The sequence below is a fragment of the Prionailurus viverrinus genome, chromosome A2 (genome assembly GCF_022837055.1).
Source record: "Prionailurus viverrinus isolate Anna chromosome A2, UM_Priviv_1.0, whole genome shotgun sequence".
Lineage (NCBI taxonomy): Eukaryota > Metazoa > Chordata > Mammalia > Carnivora > Felidae > Prionailurus > Prionailurus viverrinus.
The window spans coordinates 23,230,615-23,249,686 of NC_062562.1; the positions used below are offsets into that span (position 1 = coordinate 23,230,615).

General features: G+C 41.8%; 1 protein-coding gene across 1 annotated transcript in view; it reads right to left on the reverse strand.

Annotated features, from left to right (window-relative positions):
* ERC2 (ELKS/RAB6-interacting/CAST family member 2) overlaps nt 1-19,072 on the reverse strand; it is an 887,162-nt gene that overhangs the window by 172,528 nt on the left and 695,562 nt on the right. Inside the window, exon 15 of the mRNA XM_047850845.1 lies at nt 12,394-12,528. Coding sequence (XP_047706801.1) covers nt 12,394-12,528 — 135 coding nt within the window. The remainder of the gene's footprint in view (nt 1-12,393; nt 12,529-19,072) is intronic.

Genomic DNA, 19,072 nt, shown 5'->3' on the forward strand with positions numbered 1-19,072 from the left:
GCTCCAAGTATTTCCAAACGTTCACAGCTGTCTGACTCCTGCACTGCCTACATCTTTGTATGCAAATATTAATTTGTTCAGCAACCTTACTGCACAGAAATGTAAATTTGGGAGCCAAAAAATAAGAAACAGATAAATGTCACTTGAACCCTAACTTCATGCCAAGTTATTTAGAAATTCTTGGGACTTTCAAAATGCATCTATCAGGTCTGGGACAGTCTGTTTCCTTGTTTCTCTGTTTCCAAATCTACTTCGCATTGGCTTTTCTGGATGTCGCCTGGTGTTTGCTCCCTCGCGTGTCCTTCTTGAGTGATTGCTATGCCAGGAGCTGCCAAAATATCTGGATGGGAAGAAAGCCTCTATTCCATCAGTCCTCTGTGTACTTTTTTCCACAGCATCTGGGGATGGGAATATCCAAGGTGGGCTACAGACCAGAGCACAGTGACCATAAAACACAGCAAATTTGGAAGAGCTGGGAGGCTTAGCTATCAAATAACCTCAGGATGAATCTATAGCTCCAGAGATTATATGGGGTCTTGATGGAAATCCTGCAGTACCAGATGCTGGGCCCTAATGGGATTCTCTAAATACTAAGATAAAACAAAATTCCTCACTGGATGGGCCGCTCACAGGGCTATGTTGATGACAAGATCTAAGGACAAAGGAACGAGCCATCATTGACAAGACAGGTGACTTCCTTTTGCTGGGGGTGGGGAGGCATTTGTTAGCCCCAACAAAGAAGCTCTGGGAAGGAACTCTATAATATGACATGATAAATGGCCCAGTGTAAACTTTTAGTTGGTCTCTATTTTCAAGTATTGGCTACAACCAGCAGGCAAGCCCTAGCTTATCACTGAATAGTTTTTCAAAAACACCTGCAATTAGAATTAACAGTTAGCTTTTTTTCTTGAAATTGGAGGACTAGGTCCCTAAAGGGGACCTTACTGTCACACCTGTCCTAACTGAAAATGAGAGTAAAATTATGGAAACATCACTTTTAAATCAGCCCACTGCCTCTGTGAGAATTCATCTAGCTGTCTCTGCCAGAAAGTTCACCTTGGCTCTCTTGAGGGAAGGGATGCAAACAGATTGTCCTGATTCTAACAGGGTCTGGTGTATACAGTCACCAGACCTATCCCTACCCTACTTCAGTACATGCCTTCTCTGAACTTTCTGGAAACATCAAGCCCAAGGATTCTGCAAACTTTGGCTGCACAAGTCCTGGAAGCAGGACTAGAGTATGGGATTTATGATGTGCCCTGTGTCTGGGTTCAACCAAAGCAACTCTTCTTGGCATTTCCAACTATGGGCTTGGCCAGAGCCAGGGAAGACAAACACATGTGTAAAGGAAACCTATGGGTATGAATCTGGAAAACAGGGACACCTAGCCTTGTCAGAGCACTAGTAAGTTTACTCTCAGGGTCAAGTCCATATCTTCTCTCTGGAGACCTTCCATCCATGCCTCTCACCTTCCCTGCCTATGGATGGATGTCTCTATTCAGGTGATGAGGTCAGGAATGCCTGTAAACTCTTACATGATCTGTATTTGTTATAGCCTGTATCTGTTACCTTTGCAGACCCCAAAGAAGAAGACAGTCCTATCTAGGTTCAGATACCTTCTTTGTGCCCTGTTACAATATAAATGTTAGCTTATTTCCGACCTGGACTAGAAATGAGCCCGCAGGTATTAGCACCTGTGCAAGGTTTGAGCAAGGCCGCTTTCTGTGTTTCTTCACTGAGTCTCCCCACAGCCCCATGACACAGGCTTGGGGAGGCTTCGTGCAGATATGGAAAGGAAGTCTCAGGAAAAAAGATCAGGTAGCTCACCACAGGACACCTGGCTAGGAGCTGTGGTGCCAGGGTCAAATTCCAGTCTGTCTGACTACAAAGGTATACCCTTCTGACATGTGAACTCTGAAGCCACAGAAAGAAGAGCTCATGTTGACTCCAAAGCCATTTGTTGGTTCTGCTTTTCTCAGCTCTGAAGTACTTTGGACTTTGTACTGCCCTCTTTGCGAGCTATTGAAGGTCCTGGTTGGAGTGGGATGACACAACTTAGATATGGTCTCTCTGGTTCTTCAAAGAAAGAGAACCTCACATGCACACAGTACCTGTCCCTTAAATGGGCTTATATCAGCAGCACCCCAACAAATTTCAAGGTCCCTAAGGGGAAAAGGAGAGCCTTCACTCACTTCATATGGCCTCACAATGTCTCAGATGTGGGAATTTAACAAATTATTTCCAAATGAGTAAGTATATAGGATCAGTTTCTTTCTTTTCTGAATGACTCAACTCCTCTGAGACAGAAGGCTGCCTAGATTCCAGAGTTCCTTAGAGTTGCCAAGATTGTGTTTACTTGTTTCTCCTAAGAATGGCTCCTTCCTCCTTTGCACTACACCAGCCACTTTCCTGGTTTATTCTTCCAACCCCAGTTGGTGAAAGCTGACTGTCACTGGCTGAGCAGGAACTTGACAGGAGAGGTTAGTACTTTAAAAGACACACCAGGGTATTCCTCAAGGGAGAGGCAGAGACTAGAAGCCTGTGCTGTCTGGGGTGGTTCTTCTCAGCAAGTTCAACTCACAGGGATACCCTGAGGAGGGCAACCATCTGAGTCCTTTGCTAAGTCATCAAAAAACATTACAGAATTTGGCGAGGGGCAGTGGTTGGCTTTCTCCTTCACTTCTAAAGAAGTATCTTCAGGCATTTTCTTGATTTGGCGGGGGAGGGGGGAGGCTTCATTGTGGGGCAACCTGAAGAAACTAGTTTTCTATTTCCTTCAAGCAAAAGTAATTCTGACAAATCAGTCTTTTGTACATGGCACCAGATCTCTCAGCTGAAAGATGCAAGATACCCAGCTGTAGATGGAAATACTGGAAGGCTCTACGTTGGCCAACAATATTGTTTCAGAGCCCAAAGTCAACATCTGTTAAAAGCTGAGCCACTGCCAGATAGTCATAAAAAAGGGGTGAGGGTGGAGACAGGCTTTATATTTGCTCCCTCATCCATCAGTCATTAACACTTGGCTTTGTTAAATACAGTGAAAACTGTGTTTTTAACACGATTCTGGTTCTGCTATTTTCTGGCTAGTGGGCAACAAAATCCCCTAGTTTCTTGACTCGTCATTTCTTCAGCTGCCTCAAAAAGAAAATGGGATCATATCCTGACCCTGACACTTCACAGGGTGCCGACTGAATTAAATTGGAGAATGTAAATTAAACCACTCTGTAGATGTTACAAATATATACGAATATAACTAGGCACACCATCCCTGTTGTTAGCATCTGATAAGTTTACTACTGTTGCAACAAATTATTTGACATTGCATTAAGGCCAAAGGCCAAAGGGTAGGTGTGAAAAGGACCTGATAGTGTATAAAACCATCCGTACACATTTTAGCATCTCAGGGGGTGTTCACAGCTGGAGGCTAATCAGATCATTCATTCATATAGGGATGCTGAAACAATTTTTAAAGTGCCATTGCTGTATAAGTAAGGTAGTTTTCAGAATGTGTGTGTGTGCCCTATAAGTTAAAAAGATGTTTCCAATTCTCCTTCCTCTGCTGTTCCCTTATCTTCAGGGTGCTGCAAGTGCCTGGTGTGTGTAAGTCAAACGTGATCCTTATGACATCAGTTCAAGAAAAAAAGAGAAGCAATGGTGTTTAGCAACAGAAAATGGATTTCCCGGCTTCCAGACATTTCAAGGTTGGCCACCTCCTTTCAATGGGGGAGCCTAAGGGCTGCCTCTTAGACAAATGTGACTGGATTAAAGCAGCAAGTTGAAAAGGAATCAACCCTCCAATGTTGCCAAGATGAGTTACATCTACAAGCTGGGGAGTGCAGGCTGTGTCTGAAAACCCCTGTTGACTCAAAGGATACTGCAACAAATCTTTTAATGAAACCCTAATACTGCAAACAAGATTTAAAACTAAGAGGAATCAGTAAAAGGGGGGATGAAAACTTTACCCCAAATAGAGTAAGACTGAAATCTTCCACAGGCTCAAATCTTCTGTAAGGAAAAATCCTTTTCTAACAGGAGGATCCTGCCGCATTAAGCAGCTCTGCCTTTTTCCCAGGCGTGAAGACGCTGTCTGGCAAGGTTTACCAAATCGTGCCCTCATGTGCTTACATGTCAGGAATTAACATCACACCCAGATTAAAGAGCATTGGTGACAACCTGCTCATCTGCAAAGCTAGCTTCCCAGGGGCTGTCACCCTGCCTCCCTTGCTCTCCTGTGGCTTGTGATGGTTGGGTGAGCTCACAACTGCTGGAGGAGGAAGGAGCCGTTAAATGCTCTCCCAGCAATGGTGCAGAGGTTTGTCCTCATGTCCCTTTTTACCTGTGGCCTCACAGAGACCCTGGCAGGGTCATTCTAGAGCTTCTGCTCTTAAAAACAAGCAAACACATAAGCCACCACCTTTATGTCCCAATGGTGAGAAACCACACATTCCTCCTGACTTGTGTTTCAGTAGCTTTGGGGGTTTTTCATTGTCTTTGAGGGATAAAGAAAAAAGTGACATCTGAGCCATCTTTCTATTTCATCTACTTGAAAAAACCTGTTGGGTTTTAAACAGCATCTTCCAATCCACTGGTGATAAAAGGAGTACCAGCAAAGAGGCAAATAATCACAAGAAAAAAAAGAATTTGTGAAAAAAAATATGTGTGGTGGTGGATGCTGACTAAACTTACTGTGCTAATCACTTCACAATACATACCTATATCAAATCATTATGTTATACGCCCCAAACAAATATAATGTTAAATGTGTTATACCTCAGTTTTTAATTTCTAAAAAGAAAAGAGACAAGTGGCTCACAAAATTTATTTCAAAATGCATCCCAGGGTATCTTTGGCTCTGTGATGGGACCAGCCCAAGAGTGGGAATGGCTGAAATCTCTGAACCCTTCTCCCAACCAATAAACATCAGCCCAACAAGAGTCTTCTTCATAGGGTTTTGAATTTGAAGGCTTCATCCCTAGATGAAACCAAAACCCAACACTTTGTCCAAGAAGTGGGCCATGAAATTAGGTCTGCAAAGTAAAAAACCTGATTGTTTCTTATCCAGACTGGCTTCAGGTATACTAACTTGAATGGGAAACCAATAATAAAAACCTAAGATATGTAACTTTTCTTATTAGGTTACTGTCAAGGGGAACTCAAAATTTCTACTTTTCTCCATTGTTCTGTAACTATACTTTAGTAAGCTCTGATACATGGTAGTTAATTTTTCTTCTATGTAGGAAACATGAAAACCTATTTACACACACGTATATATGTATATATAATGTAGATTCAAACATGTACTCAGGGGAAGTTAGGGAGAGAAATTTCTAGTTAAACATGATCTTGAGAAATTCTTCCATATGTGGAAAAGTCCTTAGTTCGTCTGACATATAGCGATACATACATATATACACACAGGACACTATGTATACATTTATCCCACATTCATTTAACCTCAAAACATAAAATAAATTCTTTTTTCCTCCCTAAGCAAAAGCTAGGAATAACAACTCTATATACAGAATCCATCTTCGGAGGGCAACAGAGTAAGTTAAACCCCTTGTCTGTTTGTTAGAATTCAAAGGGCTGCACTTTGGCTAATCTGTTGGTGAAAGTACAAGGCAAAAGCAGGGGCATCAATCACAAACCCCATCCACCATTTCCCAGAGAGGGGCTGTGGGCAAGGGGGGAATCCAAGGGCCTTGCATTGGCTTTCTGAGAAGTAATAGGGCCTGGGGAGGGGCTGCCGTGACAGCTTCATTCTCCTGGTGGACAATGAGACTCCACCAACTCCTTATTGACCAAACATGAAATGCAGGCCTCTGGGACGAGGAGGCACTGGAGGAAGGGGAGAGCAGAGGGCTTTTACCACACATGTCTGGGGCTAAGAAATACCTGGGATTTAGAAATGTTGTCACTGGCCTCTGGCCACTACCCTCAATGAGGACCTAACTGTAGGGATGGTTAGCAATTCCTACATGAAGGCTCTGCAGGACACTGACTAATTCTATCTGAGAGCAGGTACCCAAGGCTCAGGTGTGTGCAGCATGGACAGAGGTGGGAGGACAGGAGGGCAAGAATGCTATTTTTATTTTGAGCTAACTCTACCTTACGGCTTTTTTGTCTGTAAGAAGAGGGGAGAGGGGAGATGTTTGGAGACAAGAAATCTCAAAATCAAGGTAGCAAGGGTTATAGCCTCTGTGAAGCAGAGTACAGGTGCAGTCAACATGGGTGGGACCACTAAGATCATTTCATTACATCCTAAAATATAATCTGTATATCTGTCCCATATATACAGCTTGAAAAGAAGGCCACATCTAGTTCTGGGTTCTTTAGTGACCAAGTTATTTGATAGCTTATGAGACAAGTGTCTCAAGTAAAATTCTATGAGAATTTTCAGCAGAAAATTGAAGTGGACATTCAGTGTTCTGAATTGTGTCCAGTCCTACGAACTCAAGTCTTGGCTGAGAGCTAACATGTACCAGGACCACACAGTATCCAGGGGCAACAGAGAAAGAACCACAGTTCACTATTTACATTTGCAGACAAATTTTGGAAATTGCTAAGTGGAGTGAGCAATATTTAGGATTAAGGCAACCAATTTTCAGGGAAGAGATTAACAGAGTGGACACCCTAAAGTTAAGGATGCAAAATGGAAAAACCAGCTTCTGCCACAGTAAGATCACTATCTTAAAGTGTGCCCAGAGTCCTGGCAGATCTGGTAGCAGCCCCTGGCCCACTGAAGCATCCTATGTTTTGCTCTGGAAACCAGAGCCTTGCCCCTGCCTTGCCCCAGGTCCTTGCATGTGCAGAGATCCATAAGTGAGTAAGCAAGGGAATGTGGGTCCTGGCAGTGCCCTGCTAAGGGCCCTCTGTAACCCAGAACAATTCCCCTCCCTCTCTGTACCATGCTCTCCACTGCTTGAGGGTCTCACTGTGGTAATTCCGTGGCAGCGGGAGAGTTGTAGAAAGCTAGGGTAATTCCCTGGCACAGGGACAGCAAGAATAAAGAGTAAAGGGGAACAGGTGAAAGGGGAGGAAATGAAAAGATAAAGGCACATAACAGAAGAATGGAAATAAAGACAATGGGGGCTGGGGGGAATGGAAACAGAGCTGATGAAATGACATTTTATTTCAAGTTTGGAAATTAAATTTAAAAAGGATAAAATTTACCGTAATTCAGTGGGAAAAAGGAACAAGAGCACATTTGTACTCTAGAAAAAGCTGATGTTATAGGCATGCAACCGTATTTAATATACGTGGTTGCATAAATACACCCATACTGACAGCCAAAGAGGTTTGCCACCAATGTACAGCAGTCAGAGACTCAGGACCTCATTGTAGGCCTGCTGATTGTCAGGTGTGTGACTCTAAATAATTAACAACATCCCTGAGCTCCAGCTTCTTTACATGTACAATGGGGATACTTTCATCTACACTTCCCATTTTCCAAAGGTACCAAGGGAATAATTCCTTCAACAGACATTTATTGAGTGCCTACTATGGGCCAGGCAGGTGTGAATATGCTTTGCAATACATAACAAAGAGTATGAATGGAACGTGCAATTCAACCACATTTTTCCATAATAATTTAAGAAGTATTATGTTTCCATGCTCTTGAACTCTGTAGCTTTCCTTTTAGAAGTAGGATTTCCATAAGTAAAATGTGAAATTTAAATTTTAAATTGGTCTTCAAAGTAGTCAAAAGTCCTTGAGCTTCCCAACTCCTGTGTGTGAGGGAGAGAGAAGAAAGGCAAGTTCTGGGCTTGGAAAGTGGCCATATATTCTGAGGTTTCCAGACCAGAAATGTTTAAGATTTTACTGTTTAGGCTCCTACAAATGAGAATCAGAGTGAGACTCTTTAACAAATGGAAGCATATTTTGCACACACAAAAAAATAGTGTGATCTAGGCCCTTAAAGATCCAATGCCCAACCTAAGAGCCAGGCACAGGAATGTGAGTTCTGGATGCCAAAGGGCAGCCTGAACAAGGCCTGGCATTTTGAGGTGGCTGGAGTGCGGAGTTCACTCTGATGATTTTCTGCATACCTGGAAGCCACTAGAAGGAGATTAATAAAATACGATTTTTTTGTAGGACAATAAAAATCATACGATGTTTAGAAAAGTAGTAAAAAGACTTGACATAATTGACATGGCAAAGAAAGACAGTACTTATAGAAAATAACAGATACCGATGACAGGTACATAGGGCATTTAGGAGAAGTTGAGTTTCCACTTAGATTTTCTGAAATCAGTCTTGGTAACCCCACTAAAAATAAACTCACAAATGTGGTTCCAGTCTGTCCCATTTATTCTTTGGTCCGTGTTGTTTCTCAAAGCTTATCAGTAGCTTATTGTACCCCCTTGTGCCCACTTCTTGGTTTGAAAAACTTCCTAAGGCATTATTACTGAAAAGTGTCTGAATGATCTACTTGGATATTTTCAGTGGCTATGGCCATCATGGGGACAGGCCACCAGTTACCACCTACTCCTTTCTTGGGTAGGGGTCTAGGCTATTTATTGCACTGGTACACCCTACTGACTTATATGATCTCCAAATTGTCCCTTCCCCTCATAACACTCATTTTCAATTCGTGAAGGGCTGTGTATTTATGATTATCCTTGTTTTCCTGGATCCTGACCCTTATAATGATTCCTTTAGTTCAGATCTACTGGGTTATTGGTGGGATAACTCATTCTCAGACATTATAGTCTTTATAAAGGTATCCCAAGAAATGAATGAAAGAGGCACTCTCATTTTCTGGTATGCAGAGCAAAGCAGAAATTGCCTCAAAACTCCACCTTCTGATGAAAAACCCTGCTGGAAACTGGATCACTTATGTTTTAAACCGGGTAGTCTGTTTCTTCACCTGATACTCTGAGAACAGTATTTTTCAGAGCACAGATGTTACTAGAAAAGAAAAGAAAAAAAATTCTATGATCAAATAAGTCTGGGAAATGCTGGATTAAATAAAATTGGAGAGCTTTCTTTCTTATATGACTTTGTAGATCCTTTGATCTGCTAATTGCACCAAGACTCTCTAAAATTGAGTTATAATATGCAGCATTTTCCCAAAATTCTTTGCTCACTGAATCTTTGTTTCAAGACTTTCCTCCTGGGACTAATGTTCCAAAGGTTACTTTGGGAAATGCTCGTCTAGACTTATAACCCTTGGATTCAGTTTCTCCTGAGGAGAAAGCAAAATCATTGTGAAGGAGAAAGGAATGGGGAAGAAATGGAAAAAGAATCTAATTCTGCAAGTACCGAGCAATACTTAAATTGAATTTCCTAAGGAAAAATGAATTTCTCTGGAAAAGTAGCAAAGTGACTGGTTTTCTTATATTTCTCTATTTTCATGTGTTTTGATCTTTTTATAAAGCTCAAGAGACAATGGCAACATTTTGTAGCCTCTCTTACAGAAGACACTGTTGGTCAATTCTCAGGCCACAGGAAACTCATGGCTGGAATATTCGCAGGAACAGAATCAGGAATTGCTTGGAAGAGACCTCTCCCCTTTAAGCCGGTTCAGTTAACATGGGTACATTATGGACATTTAGTTTAAATTTTATCCAAATCAATCATTGTTCAGACTCTTACACTGCCACTTTCTCCCGAGATATACCTCCACTCCACACATATTAGTATATATGTTTGCACAATTTTGAATAGAGTTTGTAATCATCTAGGAAAGACTTCCAAGCCTTCAGATGACTGTTACATTGTGGAACTTAGTTTACAACAACCCATATTTTGGTATATAAGCGCTTGGTGATTATAGCTGAAAGCATGGTTGTCCTAGACCTGGGACTCCTAGTCAAAAAGATCACCAGCCCAGAGGATGTTGCCATCTCCATCCTTGGAGTCAACCTACTCATGCCAGGTCTTCTTAGTCAACTCTCTTTTCTAATTGAAAGAGTGTATCAAGGAAGCCTTATACTTTTGCTGACTCCAATTGAAAACCACAAAGTTATCCTTCTGGTCAAGGGTGTCACTTTCAAGGTGAACTTCACTGAAGAGTTAATTCCTAAGTCATGGGCCCTTAGTTAAATCATAACTACCTTTTAAATGGCAGGTTCTGATTGATATGATCCAGAAAAAAACTGAAAGAGACATCTGATAACCTAGATTTTTGTCTTCAGACTAGACAGCAAACTCCCTGAAGGCAGGGGTTCTGTCTTGTCCCTCATGTTCTTTCCCAAAGCCAGTGTAGAGGCTGGCATGGAATATGTGTTCCAAGTATTAGCTGAGCAAGCAAATAATCAGAAGCAGGGCCCAACCTAGTCAGTCCACTACCTCCACCCCCCAGTGAGGGCTTGGGTTTCTCATTTGTAGAAGAGGTTATCTGCTTCTATGTCCATGGGTCACTTAGAGTGGTCACTGAGATGAAGGATGTGAGAGTGGAAGACCATCACCATCTTCCTAACAGTAGCGATGACAAAGCTCCTGATGACACATCTTAGCCAGACACACCTTGAGGGATGCTAACTCTTCTGGAAAGGGCATTGCCCCAGAGCAATGACTTCTGCCCTATGACAACCTCTACTGTTTGTTGGTGGACAAACATAACAGGGTCAACCAAGCTAGTGAGACCTCTATTTTGCAATTAAAGATCTCTGGAAAAACAGCAGGAGACTGGCTTTTGTGAGAAATATCATTCACAAAGGCGATAAATTTGATCTGGTATCTGGTTTCTAGCAGGACATATTAGCATACGTGTCTCTGTGATGAAACAAGCCTGTTTGTTACCTCAGCAGGTCTTTGTGTGACTCACTCCCCTAATTTGGCTCCAAATCCTTCTTTCTGCCTTATGGTGCTCTCTTTTCCTCTCTCTGGGGGAAAGCCCAGGGTGGCCTTCTAGCACCAATGAAACCTCACACTTACCCCTTCTGGGAGCAGGTCAAGGAGCAAAGGGCAGTATGGAAAAAGGCAGGGACCAAGAATAAGAATGAAGATGTTTAATTAGTAGGATGTCAGGTATACTAGGTTGGGTGACTGGTGGTAGGGATGGCAAGGGATGAGAATTGAAAAAAATAAAGCTAAATCAAAGCAAAACCACAGGCATACAAGATAATGACATGAAATTTATCTCTCTCTGTATACTTTGCTGATTGCCCAATTAAGAACTATTTTTGAGAGCTAATAACAGGAACTGGTGCCTTTCTGCACTTGGCTTCAGAAATCTAGATGTCCTATAAGAACATCTGCAGTGTTGAGGACTCTGAGGGCAAATGCTTCTGGGTAAAAGGGTAGGGCCAAGCTGGGCTGGGGGCAGAGGGCCTCCTGGTTGGAGCTACTTTGCTGCACAGCTCCAGGGAGCTCTTCTTATGTAGCATGCCATATAAATGGCTCCGCCGGAGTTGTACTCCTGGTAAAACATCTTGGAGACTTAGCAATCTTAACTTCTCCTTTGGGATGCTAGTGACATGAGATGAAAAGGAAACAGAGCCGTCCGGAAAAAAAAAAAGTTGTAGAGGCATAATAAGCACCTCCTCCTCCAACACTCTTCACACAGGTAATTCCAATAAGCCTCCCCCTTCACATATCCAGAAACATGTAACAAAGGCATTCATACTTATCCAGATGATTCTATTCCATTACCTATGGCCCCATCGCTCTTGAAATTTATTGTGTAAGTTATACTAGGATTACACACACAAGAAGCTCAGAGTACCATAAAGGAGAAAATACTATTAATATTGATTATATAACCTGCTAGTTTGCATTTAATTTCATAATGTCCATGAAATTCACCTTCAGGAGTTTTAATCCTAAACACTGTAAATAGTTTTTATATTTGCTGGGTGAATGCAAATATCATGGAAGACCACAGGAGATTTTTGTTTTTGTCAATCCTTCTTTTAACTTGCTTTGCTTAGTCAAGGGAGAAGATAGGGTCCAAATCAAATAAACCAGACCCTTTGACTTCACCAGCTAAAATGCAAGCAAAACTGATTTCTCTTCATGTTGTTTTACCCCACAGTTAATTTGTATCACTAAGGAATTTTCTAGGAAAGTACTCAGCAAACTCAAGGCTTCTCTGGTTGCCAAGCTCATGGAAACGAAGTGCTTTCTCTTAAAACTCTGAAAGAGACATTCCAAAGTAACCCACCATTAGATACTGAGCCAGCAATAGACTTCATATCTATGAAAATAGAAAGGAGGGGAGGAAAGAAAATGCATAACATAAACAAGAACAGACAAAACCTTAAAGAGGAAGGAGAAAGGAAAACATTTAGACTCCTTGAGTGATGGAAATAAATACCAAAGCTATTAGTTTCAGTTCAAAGGACATATCACTTTATGCTGTTTATTATTTCTTGAGGATTATTTATTTTATCTTAAAATATCCAAAGGGTAAAAGGGGTCCTGGAGGTAAGCGGCAGTGAAACTGACCTGGTCGGGAGAGGGCCTGTGATTGGAATGTTGTGGCCTCCCAGGAGATCGGTGGTGGTGGTGGTGGTGGTGGTGGTGGTAATGGTGGTGGTCCTCATCATAGTTGTCTGCCATCAGCTTCATTCTGTTCTGGGTCTGCACAGAACAAAAACCAGAGAAGATTCCATCAGGAGCTGGAAGACCAGCCAAAAAGACACAGGGCAAAATTACAGCACCTATAGGGCTCCTTTTGTTCCTGATCCAGAAGTTTTCATTTTTAGTCAAATTGAAACTTAATAAAGAATGCACCATGCCATTTGGTAAAAGAGCTTGGACCTACATTAGATCTAAGTGCACTTCCCCCTATGTGATTTAAAAGGGGGAAAAAAGCAGATATATACCTGAAGGTGCTTTGTTTTACATTATCAAGCCATCAGACAGGTCCAGAGTAAGCTTACAATCACAAACTGCCAACAATCACATCCTACATCCTAGAGCAAGCGAGAGAAGGAAGCCCTGGATGAAAAGATGGGAAAGGGCTGGGCAAAGACACAGAACTACAGACATGTGATGGTCTTACAAGACAAGGCAGAGGAATCCACTCAAAAGCTGCCAAATGCAAAAATAGTGATGGAGATGCTATGATGGCTTCTAGGGAAAGCTCTCTATGGACAATTTAATTGATAGTGCTTTTTGGGGAAATTGAGCAAAAGGAGCAAAGTTGAGGTAGAAGAGCTGACCACTGCAATTTATGCCCCACTATGTTTGTCACATGAGGCACCCAGGTGTCATGGTTTCAATTCCCAGGATATACAATTGTACCGTTTTATTATGTAGGGCAAGAAACAGACCAGCAATGAATTGACCTAACAGGGTCATAGAACCTAGAAAAATGCCTAAAGACCATGGAAAAAGGCAGATAAAAATATCCAGCCCAGAAAGCCAGGAAATGTAGAGACTACACGTGTGTATTTGGAGATAATGACTGTCTGTATTCAAGCCCCACTCTATGTCTTTGCTGGTTATGTGGTCTTTTGAGAGTTAACTATTTGTAAGCTTCAATTTCCTCAACTATAAATTGGAGTAATGGTGTCTCCCTCCATGAGGTCACTGTGAGGAGCAAGGGATACAATGGGCTTCAAGTGTCAGTTCGTGGTCCATAATAGGCTTACAGTAAAAAATCAAATGCCATTATTACTAATATTTTTGCCATTGTTGACAGTAAGAAACCTCTCCTTCTTATACATGGTATGTCCTCAGCCTGTGGTACCTCCCCCAGCCACCTTCCCTCACCTCTTCCTTCTGTGTCTGGCTAATTCACAATTTTTTCTCTAGGAGCCTTTTCCTGACCCCATCCCTGATGCCAGGACATGTGCGTCTCCTGCTTATCATCACTCTGTAACCTCAGATCTTCCTGTCCAGCTGTCAGTAGACTTGAGGCTGTTTCTTTCCCCTGTCTCTCCCCAGAATCTAGCACCGGGCCTAGTAGATGTAAATACACTGTGCTGCAACGAGGGACTGAAAGAAAGAAGAGCCAGGATTTTGAGGGATGCTGCCATCCTAGAGGTGACTGCACACTTGTTTTTAGCCAGGGAAGGTCACTGAGAGTTGAGGACATCTCAGGAGTTGCCATAACAATCCCACTGGTGGCTTGAGATGATAGCGAAACATCAGCACTTCAGGAGAGCTGGAAATCAAAGGCAGAGCCTCCAAGTGGCTGGAATTTTATTAGGTAATATAAATAATAGTTTGATAACAATTCTGGACCTAACATAGTGTATTCTTGTAGCATGTTTCATGTACAATCTAACTAATCCTCAAAACTTTCCTGGGAGGAATTATTACTATCCTCACTTGCAGCTAGAAAATCAAGACAGAGATTTCAGCCCCCAGAGTCTCATTTTTACATAGAACATAGAGATTTCCTGGGTCTTCCAATTCTCAATATCTAGCCTTTGCTCTTTGCCATGCTACTAGCAGAAAAGACAAATAGCTAATCAAACAGAAACAGCTTTCCCATAGATGCTTTGGTTCTGTTAAGTTTTGGAAACACTTCATATCCCAGTTCTATCTGCCAGTGGATATCTCATGATTTACTCACCCCATTTTGAAAAATGTGTATGATATCTGAAAGTCCTCACAGTGGGTGTAACAAAATGCATGTGTATGGTTAAAAACAATAAAAACAGAGGGAAAAGTCCACCTAACAATTAAATAAAAAATCCCAGGCAATCTTTGGCAGCTGATAGCAATTTCACCCTTCTCCTGTCCACTTAAAGTGTCAGAAGACCCAATGGGCAAGTTACAGCTTGTGAGAAAGAGCAGGTCAGTGGAGCTGTTGCCGACCAAGTACTGAGAATCCCCTCATTCGGCCTGCCCTCCTACAAGTGATTCTCAAATACAATGTTCACGCCTGAAATTCACTCCAATATTGTTAGGAACCTGTACTTTTGAACTCATGAACTAATAAATCTGAAATTGTTTCTTCTAACAGAATTCTGAGAGCCTGAAGGGAGCTGTAAGACCTGCCACGGTCAAGAAGGAAGGGGCTCACCCAAGAATGAGCGATGAAGCCTAAATGAACAAATAATAACTCTGCTATTGTAAACATCATAATGTCCTTATCCTTTGGGGAAGCTCCTGTGATTTTATGAGATTATTTTCTTACTAGCAACAAGCCTAAAGTTTCTTACCTTTGAACTGTATCCCATAAAAGAATGTACAAGCTAAACAAGATGCTATATGCAGTCCTAAATGTGTCTGCTGAAATGAGGTGTTGGAGAATAGGCATGTCATGGGATAAAGACTGTAAATGAATGATGTCATCTTTCCAATTTGGTGCTGAAATATAAATAAACCATGTTGTTCATGTGAATACCAGATCTGGGGGAAATGTACACAGAGCAATTGTGAGCGGAAGAGGCTTCTTTTGATTAGTCTGGAATGGAAGAGAAGAGTGTGAACCCCAGAGATGAATAATGAGAATTTGGCTTGATACTCTAGACCATTTTTATTTATCTTGCTTGTAACATATCCCCTAAACTGTGACCGATTTCTTACAGGCTGGATGCTGGTTTTCCCGTCTATAAAAAAAGTTTGACCAATACTCACTTAATTGTCAAACTGAAAATGGATCTCTTTTATTATTTTTTTATGTTCATTTATTTATTTTTGAGAGAGACAGAGACAGTGTGAATGGGGGAGGGGCAGAGAGAGAGGGAGAGAGAGAATCCCAAGTAGGCTCCATGCTGCCAGCACAGAGCCCAATGTGGGGCTCAAACTCATGAAACTGTGAGATTGTGACCTGAGCCCAAACCAAGAGTCGGATGCTTAACTCCCTGAGCCACCCAGGCGCCCCTCTTTTGATTTTTTTTTAAAAATCTATATTACCTATCCTCATCTCCACCCAATTATATTGGCTTCCTAACATACCAAGAATGGTCTAGAAGGGTGAAAAGACATGAATAAATCTCCCTTGAAGATCGATGGAAGAAAAACTATAGAAAATTGTAACAAAGATAGCATGTGTTCAAAGAACTCTAGACACGCTTACCAGGTGACTCCATGTGCAATGGTTCATATCCCTGCAGTCGACAGATACACAAGGTGCCCACCACAAAGCCTTAAATAGCAGTTCTTCTGGGCAGTCATAACTGGAATCTCAGGAAAATCAATACAGTTAGAGAGAGGGAGAGCCTTCCACAGCACCGCACTTGGGAACTCGTGGACTCATTTAGCAATGCACTGAGGCCCATTTTTATTTCCTTTTCAGTGTCTACCAAACTGCTGACCTGACACGTTTGCCTTTGGCTAACTGTGTTATATTCATTTTACTATATTATGTCATGACTGCTGAGACAGATCTAATCAGATTTTATTTTCCACTTCCTCTTTCTTCCAGGCGCCACCTTATTTCTCTAGGGCGAAAGACTCCTCTAACAGCTCTCCCGCTGCACTCTTGCCTCCCACTGAACACAATCCATAGCTGGAGTGACATCAGAACCCTGTTAGTCCCTGGCTTCAAGCTCCTCAGAGACTCCCCACTGCCCTCAGGAAAAGAGCCCCAGCTCCTCCACAGCTTACAAAGCTCTTGGGCGGTAACTGCTTGCTGTTCATTTCCAACCTCACCTCTTGGGCTCCGTATCCCCAGCCCTGGGATGTGCCATTCACAGTTCCAGTCATGCTCTTCATTCTCCCTCCCTTCACCTGAGTTATACCCGTTAATTCTTCTGGCCTTAGCTTTAACACCATCACCTCCAGGAACGCCTCCCCCGAGCCTGCCACAGAAGGGATTCGGTTCTCTTCCACTGCCTTCCCCGGATCGTGTAGCCACCTCCAAGCTCCTTTCCATTATAGCACTTATCCCAATGAATGGTAAATAATCATGTGCCATCTTGGCTTTCTCCACCACTAGGTTAAAATTCTCTTGAGGAAAGCACTACATCTGAATCCTTGTACTTACCACCTGGCACAGAGTTTGGTGCATATGTAGTAAATAAATGTGTGTCAGATAAATGTATGGATGTATGAAGGAATGAATAAAATGGGTGTAGACGATTCTGGAACAGATGAAAGGGAAAAGTGTACACTTAGCTTCTACGATGAGCCAGCTGAGTATATAAATCTTCATGTGATAGTTTAACTCTTCCTATTGTGTATTTGTTTTTGGTTGCTGTTCTTGGGAATGGGAGCACAAGTTAGTATAGTTTTGGAGCTGTTGGAAAAGCTGAATTGGTTTTCTTCAAGATATATTCCATTCTTTAGTAAAATGGACCCAGTGAAATACTCCGTGTCCCTGGTTAACTTACCTCATTAAGAATAAAGGATTGGGGGTGTTATGGGATTCATTTCCTTACTATCCCCTAGCCTTTAGAAGAGAAGGAGTCTTTAGAATACTTTTGTTAGTACCAAAAGTCAACCATGGAAAACTGAAACTTTATCCATTAACTAAAATCCCTGATGAACACCATCTGTGAAAAGGTGCCATATACTCCATCTCTTTGACATTTCTGAAGAGTTTATCCAAGGAGCTCTTGAAACAAAATGAAAATCCTTGATTGACTAGTAATAGACTCAATAGCTTAATGGCAATATGTAGCTATAAAAGTGTAATATTAAAACTGCCTTTAAAAATATTTTAGCAAGGTGGCAATAATGAACTATGCTTTGATCAGTCATCTGGATCAAGTTAACAATAAAACCTTCATGAATATGGTTTAAATAAGAAAAAAAATATAATAAGATTTGTTGCTATGGGATATGGAGATAATACCATACAATAGCAATTACATTTTCTTCTATCAGGTTTTGTTTTCTCCCTCTTTCCTGCCAGGGAAATCTGAAATAGTCCAGAACTCTTCTACTGGTCTTGTTTCTGCCAAATCAGAGCAAGGTCAACAGTTCTTGTCTCAGAGCAAAAGATGGAGAAACCAGACAACAACTGGACAGTGAGGAGGCAAGGGATTTCCTGTACATCCATCAGGCCCACATGGCAATGAATCATAATTGAGTGGCGTCTGGGTTCCAATGGTTGGGTCACTCTTGGAGGACAAAATGAAGCAGCAGGATGAAGAAGCTATTAGGGGAGTGTGCCGCATCAGGGAACTTTATGGGATTAAGTAAGAATCAATGATGGAAAGGCTTCCACTGTGGACATTGCACAGAAATTCATTCAACACTTACCAAAATTCTGTAACCATAAAGAACAATGATGTGGCAGGCTAAATGTTTGGTTAGTATACTTGCGTTGACTCCTTGCTTTTGAGATACCTATTCTTATGGGCCTTCTTTTACAGTTGAGAAACCCAAACCCATCATTGCTCAGCTCCACTCACTGGAGGAACAGGACTGAAACCCAGGTTTCTGACTCGCAGGTCCTATTGTAGTGAGGTGAAGGGTAGGTCCCAGGCCAGAGACTGGGGACAGACAAAGCAAAAATAAATAAGACATGAGGAATTAGAGGACTATGTCACAATATGGGAAGGAAAAAAAGAGGGAAGGGATTGGTTTACACAAATGCCCAAAGACTGGAAAAATCCCCTCCAGCTGAGGGCAGGGGCATCAAATAAGGCCCCATGGGTCAGATGCCCTTGAACTAAGACTTGAAAGTTGGCAGGGACATGAGTATGAAGAAGAGCAGGCTGGGGAGATTCCATGGTAAACTCACCTTGAGAGGAAAAACAGATCAATAGGGGGACTGGAATCCAAAATATGAGGGGTGTGTGTGTGTGTGTGTGTGTGTGTGTGTGTTGCTTTCTTCATTCCCATATTGGATGTGGGGAGAGTAGGAAACATTTGAGATGATAATTAACTATCTTATTTCTCAAAAGACCTTATGAACATGGGACATTTGGGAAGGTATTTAAGACAGAGCAATCGTCATATGCTCACACATGTCAAACCATGGCATCTCTGAGAAAATGAGCCAGGCTCTGGACATCTATGTATTTACAACTGTCTATACATCTACTGCTACAACATCAGTCCTGCTTTGAAAACTGGTCTCATATCCTCCAATTCATTCAGCTGATCAGTCCTTTCTGAATTCCCACTGTGTTAGAAGCCCTCCCTCAGTCTTTATTTATAAATGGAAAATTAGTAAGTCACCATGGAGAGTTTAGAAGCTATTTTTGCTACCTATTCATTAAATGCCGTTATTTTATCTTATTTTTAATTATTATAGAGAATGTTATATCCTCTT